At 32.2% G+C, this 8,365-nt stretch overlaps 1 protein-coding gene across 1 annotated transcript; it reads right to left on the reverse strand.

The window, feature by feature from the left end:
- Positions 1-1,390: 1,390 nt before the first annotated feature.
- Positions 1,391-5,326, reverse strand: LOC123913721 (rhamnogalacturonan I rhamnosyltransferase 1-like). Its single transcript, XM_045964557.1, has 8 exons — positions 4,461-5,326; positions 4,086-4,153; positions 3,872-3,960; positions 3,620-3,785; positions 3,163-3,452; positions 2,852-3,056; positions 2,606-2,763; positions 1,391-2,223 (listed from the first exon to the last, which is right to left on the reverse strand). The coding sequence occupies exons 1-8, from the start codon at positions 4,783-4,785 to the stop codon at positions 1,971-1,973; spliced, it is 1,554 nt and encodes a 517-aa protein (XP_045820513.1). The 5' UTR covers positions 4,786-5,326; the 3' UTR covers positions 1,391-1,970.
- Between the last annotated feature and the right edge of the window lie 3,039 nt (positions 5,327-8,365).

Consider the following 8,365-nt stretch of genomic DNA (forward strand, 5'->3'; position numbering starts at 1 on the left):
AAAACTTTTTTTTTTTCTTTCCATTTTGTCCATATATATAGCAAATACTCTTTAATTTTACACTAACATCTAATAAAAATATAGTACTATATTAGAGGTATTTTTGAAAAGTAGTTTATGTAAAACTATTTTATAAGGTTAGTACATCTCTATTAAACTCATTAATAGAAAGTAGATTTTTTTTTTTTTGTAGACAAAATTTAGAATGAAGGAATAATGCCATATTCCAAGACAAGGAAAATCTTAAGGTGTATTTATTTTTACATCTCTCCAAGGTAGATAAAAATACTCTTGAAAATTTATGTTTTTAACACACTTTGTTTATGCATGTAATCTGATTTTGCTTCAAAGACAAAGCTTCGCAAGTTAAAGTGCTAATTAATACTTTTGAGGCACTACTACTAAACTATATGTATTAATTAATATAAAGTAAAGATGTTTTGAAACTTTTATAGTCAATTATTTTTTATTTGATAAAAATAAGTTCATAGCATTTCATTAATTTGTATAGTCCAATTTTGTATTTTCCGTATAATCAACTTTTTAAAAAATATAAAAAATATTATTTTTAATACTAAACCACACTTTTGATTTAAATTCAGGTAGTACATTAAGGATTCTCTTAACATTTCATTTTGACCTCACCGACATGAAAGTCTAGAAGATGTAAAATGCCAGAAGATATTCACATAAAAATGAAGAAACATCATAATCCTCAATTTATCGTGATCGTGATATAATACAACCAACGACCAACTTAATTAAGTCGGCAAGATGCCAAAAGAGGTATTCGCAAATGATATTCTTCATTCAAAGTTCAAATACCACATAAATCATTATCATTGCTGACTGTGTAAATGAATAATAAAATAAAAAAAGCTTAACGAATACTTCTGAGTTGTTTTTATTGGTTGCGATTTTAATCTGTCTTATTCGTGAACATATACCATCAACAAAGAAAGCCAACAACTCCAAATTCGTCAAATTATACGATAAGCACAACAACCGATACAACTTGCTTAGTTCCATCCTAACGGTAGAAAATACTGTAGTCAGAAGAGTCACGAGGACAAGAGTTCCCTATTCATACTCTTATTGGTTATATGAGATTTTATGGGATGAGATAACATTATTAAGCAATTATTATAAATTAATATTCCCTCTTTGCAATAATTATAAGTAAAACTTTGCTCTTTAGATTTCCGGTATCTAGTAATTGAAAAGTAAAATTTTGCTTACAATTATAGTCGGAAAAAAAATAATAAAAAAAATAGAGAAATAATATTTTTGACGCAATAGAGAAATAATATTAGAACATAAAAAAATTGTCAAATACGCTGTCAAATGTTTGAAAGATAACGATAAATATATACGGTGCCATGTTTAAAAGTGGAACCAAAATCAACAAAAATATATATTAATTAGAGAAAATAAAACAAAAGTATCCAGCAAAATCACAATGGTAGGTTGTGATGGATAACAAGTGTGGTAAAAGAGGAAAATGTCACCATATATTTATATATTAAGAAGAGAAGTAAAGAAAAAATGAGAGGTACCAAGGAATAAAGCTTCCACGAACTGCATGTTCCAAGAAATCTTGTATATGAATGCCTCCGCGTACAATGCAGTTTGATCAGCCCTCACCCTGTAATGGCAGGGTAACTTCTATACATGAATGTGATGGTTTATTTGCATATTTTATATATAAACTAACCCTGGCTAAATTTTGGTGACGTCGTCGAGCTGTTTTTTTTTTTGTGAAAAGTCTACTCCCAACCCTTCGTCTAACAGTCGCTATGACTGCCCTCTTCCATACTAAATGCTGTCAGCTTTGCTAAAACTGGTGCACTGGTCTAACTTAGTATTTGTGGTAGAAAGCTGGTGCACTGGTCTAACTTAGTATTTGTGGTAGAAAGCTGGTGCACTGGTAGAGAACACAAGTATAATTCCATTATTTTCGAACACTACACTCAAGCTGTACTACTCAACATATTGTCTTCTGATGATTCTAAACATTCCTCTGGATTGGAATAGAAATAATCCTCTTCTTTTGGCCTATCAGGGATTGCCAATCTTTTTGTTGCGCTGCCCATGCGATCTGCATGAGATTGCTTCACAGCTGAAGAGAATTGGTCCCAGCTCAATGCTCCATTGGTGTATTGATCTATCAACTCAACTAGGAGCTTTCTGTTCAATAAAATGGTTTTTTTGAACCCAAGGTATCTGCAGAAGAATTGGAGGGTACAAGTCATGCACTTGGCCATAAGTATTATGAATTCCAAATACATAACAAACAATGAGGAACAAAAATTGAGTGAAAAATAACTATGCTTAAACTTATAATCTATGCCAAAAACTGGTATATTTTATAAGCAAAAATAGCCAGGTATTGAGCAGAAGTGGGTACAACAATGATTTAGGAGAAAAGTGTTTAGATTGGCAGTACACAAAAAATCTTCTCCTAAAGAAATATAAAGGAACAAGTTTCCTATTAGCATTGGTCGGAACAAATTAACATTTGAACAATTAGTTGAGCAAGAAGGAGTAGGACAGCAAATCATGTAGAGTAGACAAATAACATTTCGTATTACTAGCTGAACTTTACCTGCGATGGCCTTCAACTACTTTGGCCATATTTCCATCATATGTAGGAACAAATATATCGCTCTCTAATGAGACAAGATAATCCAATGCTGCCATTTGAGAGGAATGGTTTTGGAAGAACTGAAGTTCAGATGGTTCCAACAGTGTTTCTTTTCTGACCTGTAATCAAATGCAAACCAGTAAGAGGAAATTAAACAAGAAAAAGAATCGCAATTCAAAGGGTTTACTTAAGCCTTAAGTTAGTTACCAAATTTGGATAGCTCTTTGCTAGACTGGCCATTCTCCTACTCCCACCATATATTTCCCCAGCTGCAATATAAATTTGAATGTTTTGATCAATGTCAAAGGCCCTAAGCGCAAGGGCAGTCTCCTCAGGCGTTAACGGACACAAACCATCTTTTCTTTTCAAATCAGAATTGATTATTTTTTCTTTCCACCAAGGATAAGCATATCTGCCAATGTACAGGAAATTGAAAGTTAAGAAAGATTTATATTAAATTTCCTTACAAACTCCATGATTGAAAGTTCTGAAACAGCTAAACTACACAGATTGCTCACCTCATCCTTGTCAATTCATCCACCTCATCACTGTTGCAACCTTGAGTACAGCCGGAAAATGCCAACATGTCCATCTCATACCGCAGATGAAGAACCAGAAATGGACCATTTTTCCTCAGAAGATTGATCACCTTTCTTCCTAACTCCTCAATCTGAGGAGTAAATCTAAGAGCACTAAAATTGACTCGGCAACGCAGCTTCTGAATCTCTAAAGATTGCCCATTATTGGCCAGCCGAGCATCAGTTCGATTCAAATGGACAACTTTATACTTTTGTATTAGTGGCAGAATCTGAAAGAATAACCACATCATTTTGCTTTTGAATTAGCAAACCAAAAACTTGAAAAAACATTATCGAAGGCATGATATGGGAGAAAACACAGACTAATTTAAGGTTTTAGACCAGAAATCATTTTAAGATCATGGAACTTATTAGCCCAAAGATTAAAAACACTAACCTGGTTCTTATAGTACGACATATCAGACCAACTAATCGGTGGCATGCTGTAAAGAAACCCATTTTCCACTTTATGCTTGAGTCTAGGAGGCAACTCTCTCAATATCCGCACTTCATCTCTCAAAGATGTAATAAAATGATCCAAATCAAATATGTCTTGGAACTCACTGATACAAGAACCATACTCAGTAATTGGAAAGAGACATGGTAGTTAGGTCAAACCAAATATACCCAGATGGAATGAGAAACTAACCTGGGATCAGCCCAAAAGGAAGCTTTATCCAATTCAGGGACTATAAGTGTGACATTTAAATATCTTGCAATTACCACCATATCACATATCTGTACAATTACCTCAGAAAGTTAATAAATCAAACTAAAAAAAAATCCTCCAACACTATTAATTAATTAATTAATTAACTATAAAAAATGTAAAACACCAAACGCATGATGCATGAACCACTTACCGCTGCTCTCATTTGATTCAATCCTCCATTGCAGGACACCATCAAGTAACCATTGTTTTTATAAACTCCTGCAAACAATCACACAAAAAATTATGACCCTCTGGAACAATTGGGAAGTACTCCATCAAATAAAATTCATTACTAACAAAATCTGGCAGCAGAATGCAAAAAAATGATCCCAAATCCCAAATTTTAAAATATACTAAAACATTGATTACACTTGCATCAGAACATTTAACACAGTAGTCATAATAACTGAATCATTATTAGTGTTATAAATTAAATTAAATTAATTAAGTACTACAACATAACGTTATTAACATTAACATCATCATAATAATAATATAATAACTGAAATGATGAGTAGTAACTAACTCTTGGGTGGAAGAACTCTGGGAACCGTAGAAGGAAACTCCATGATTGCAGATTCATGTGTAAAACAAGAAGGCCAACCTTTCAAAACTCTAGGACCCCACATATCACCAAATGCAGTTAACTGAACAATACAAATCCACAATATCACCGATGTTGTAGCCCTTATCATCCACAAATTCATCCTCGACGACCTAACCGACATGGTATTCTTCAACTTGTCAACTTTATTGTTACTCATCATCGTCATCAACAACCCTTCCAAATTCACTTTCCCTCTTTTGTTCCCACTCTTCTCTTCTCTCCCCCACAACAACGGCTCCTTCATAACCTTACCTTCGTTCAATGTACCCAATAACAAACCCTAAAATCTCTGATTCAATCAATCAATCAATCACCGATATTAACAATAAATAACAATTACACCTCGATCCAAAATCCAATTCTAGATTCAAACCAAATGTGGAAACCTCAAATTCTCAAACCGCATTACCACACTCTCTACACCTCTCAATCTAAATCAGAAAATGAAACAAACGAGATCTTCGGATTTGGTCTCCTGCCGACTGATCTGAAATAATCGCCGGGTTCTCGCGAGAGCAAGACGATTATTGTTATAAGAAGTAAGGAAACACGAATAATAGAGAAGGCGTTAAAATGAACGTTTGTAATAAACGGTTGGTGACACACGCATGACCGACCGGTTCGGCTCGGAGAAAGAAAGAAAAAAATAAAGAGAGAGAGAGAGAGAGAGAGAGAGAAGAAGCACGAGCCGTACGGTGGTGTGTCACGAAAAACCGAACCGTGGTTAAGTGAAAAGAAAGAGAAAGAGAAAGGTGGGTTACGAGTCTTTTATTGGGTGAGGCTGGATCATTAAACAAAAAACAGCCAATTAAATACCGTGGGACCCACCTACGTGTCCACCATCGAAATAGTTTCATGTACGTGGCGAGTTTTCATTGTAGGCTTTGACAAAGTACTCTTTTGTGACGTTCGGCGTATTTCGTTCACTCGCGCCGACATTATATCGCGAGATTTTGGTTTACTTCATTTAATTGTCTTAATTTGTTTAGAATATGTACTGTAGTAATTAAATTGGGATTTGTGGTTCCTCTTTTTGCTCGCCCTTGTAAGGAAACAAACAATTCTGTTTCGGCTCAGTCTAGCGTGAGCAACCTGGTCATATAGTGCACCGGTGCATCAGTTACTTTAACCATTAGATTAGAATGTCCACATTAACTATCATGAAGATTTCATACCAAAGCAAAGCTTGTCATATTTTAATGTTCACCTTTCTCTCTCTTCAGTATGAGTTCACCATATACACGTAACACTTTTTATGGGTCCAAGAAATTCTGAGTTCATCCTTCATAATATAGTATCAATTAACATTATCCAATTTGGATGATTGATTACTCCCAAGTCCCAATATTTCCACCAAAAGTTTGATTGAAAAACAAAAAGTACTAGAGGGGTTATGATTTATGAACAAAATCAAGTAAATTAGATCTAAAATCTCATTGCCAAAATTTTGCAAAAGAAATCTTATTGCCAATTAAACTCACCGAAACTGCTATATAACATCAGAGTTTCCAAAATTGAGTGAAAAAATATAAAATACCCCAAAATTGCAGTTGAACAAGATGAATCTTAGTGTCAATCAAGTACATGAAAATAATTCTAATAACAATATTAAAGTTATATTGGAGCCGTAGCATACTCCTTTTGTTTTTTAAATATCGAATTTTTCCAAAGTTGAAGAAGATTGTGAACAGTAATTTCTACAATGATACCAATTCATCCAGATCTGGGTTGTGGTTTACGAAATTTTCATAAATAGAATTTCATATATTTAAGAACATATTTTTCTTCAAAAAGTGTGGATAATGAGGTGAATAAATATGGGTATCATTTTATTTACAAGAATTTTTTAATACCAGAATTTTTTCACATACCCATTTATCTTTTTCTTCAACCCTTTCCAAATTACTATGTTCTCTGTGCTTTGTTAGCTTTTGATTTTAATTTTTGAAACTTATTATTGATTCAACGTTTTTCTACAATGGTTTGTTTGCTTGAAAAGCTTGACAGACATCAAAGGAAGGGAAGAGAATGTGAATAATGAAAAATTATAAAATACATACACTTTATGGTGTACCATCGTAAAAGAACGGTCCTGATTTATTATTTTAGTATGCACCGATGAGCTATATGAAGCACTCACCCACACTAGAATCCGCCTTCTGTTTCTTAACTTTTATTCCAACAAATTTTGTACTTGCCTCCTTTTTTTTTTTTTACAGCTATGGTGGGTTTGTTTCACTAATTGAGAAATTAAAATTAAATTTAATGGATAAACAAATTACTACATTTTGGACAAACATTTTGAGCAAAAACAATTCTAAACATTTTTATCAGCTACAGTACATATTAAGACAATTAAATGAAGTATATACCTAACTAGTCCCACACCCGTGCGATGCACATGTATTATGTGGTATTTTATATTATAATGTTGAAAAATTATTTGTATAAATTGTAACAATAAGTATTATAAAATAAAAATTATAATAATAATAATAATAATAATATAAAAGTGATGTACTTATCACTTCCTCCAACCAATATATATACCTATATGTATAGAGAATGAGTACGGACCATCAAAATTGAATGAAATATATTTATTTTTTTGGTGGGGTGTGCCCGCCAATGCAATAGTGGTTATTATATATTTCAATCCCATAACCTAACTTTTTGCATAACCTTCACTCTTCTCTAAAATTATAATGTAATTAAGTCAATAATGTATATCTTCGTATTTTTTTTGTGTGACTAAATTATAAACTCTTTGTTGTTTCTATGAAAACGGTTGACATTTAAATGGGATAAATGTTGAAAGAGAATCCAACCATGTTCATCTTCATTGTCACTGAGAAATGTTATAATAATGTAGAAAAATGTAACATCTTGTGACATCAATTTTTGGACTTCAACCCAAAAAGTTGATAATTTTTTTTTCTGGTGGTTACTTCCAGAAAACTACTGTAGATAATTGGAGAGGTATAATTCAATAATAATGTAGAAAATTGTAACATCTTGTGACATCAATTTTTGGATAATTGGAGAAGCATAATTCTTTATTATTTATTATGAGATTGATATAATATAAAAAAAAAATAAAAAAATAGAAATGAGAATGATATAATATAAGGAAGTGATGTGGAAACAAAAAAAATAGAGATGAAAATGATATAATATAAGGAAGTGATGTGACATTATTGTGTGATTTAATTGGATGTAAATGAGTGATGTGGATTAGGGTTAAGATGGATAGTAGGAGAACTATCTAGGAATTATATATATAGATACTTCATCAGCTCATTTTTATAACAAACATTTTGGAATTTTTATTTGGTTCTTTTTATAAAAAATGCTTTGATACAATTTCATTTATATCCTTATTAAATATAATCAAATAATTTATTTTAATGCTAGTGCATTAATTAGAGAGAATTTCTCATGCTATTCAAAGGTTGGTTTTGGAATATAAAATAGAGGAGTGCTAGCAACACACTCCTTAACAAACACACTCCAACACACTTTCTTTTATTGGTTGAAATTCACATGGGTCCCATAAAAGTTATATGAGTCCACATTTTTTATGGGACCCATGTGAATTTCAACCAATAAAAGAGAGTGTGTTGGAGTGTGTTTGTTAAAGAGTGTGTTGCTAGCATTATTCTATAAAATAAAATGTTAGAGAAAATTTACCTTCCTTGAAATATAACAAATATCTTTTATATTCTTTTTTATATTATAAGCTTGTATACACAAACAAATCATAAATCCTTTTTTGCTAAGCAAAGAATGTGTTCAACTAACCATGAGTAGTGAACAAGCGTCAC

This window comes from Trifolium pratense, linkage group LG3 (genome assembly GCF_020283565.1).
Source record: "Trifolium pratense cultivar HEN17-A07 linkage group LG3, ARS_RC_1.1, whole genome shotgun sequence".
Taxonomy (NCBI): Eukaryota; Viridiplantae; Streptophyta; class Magnoliopsida; order Fabales; family Fabaceae; genus Trifolium; species Trifolium pratense.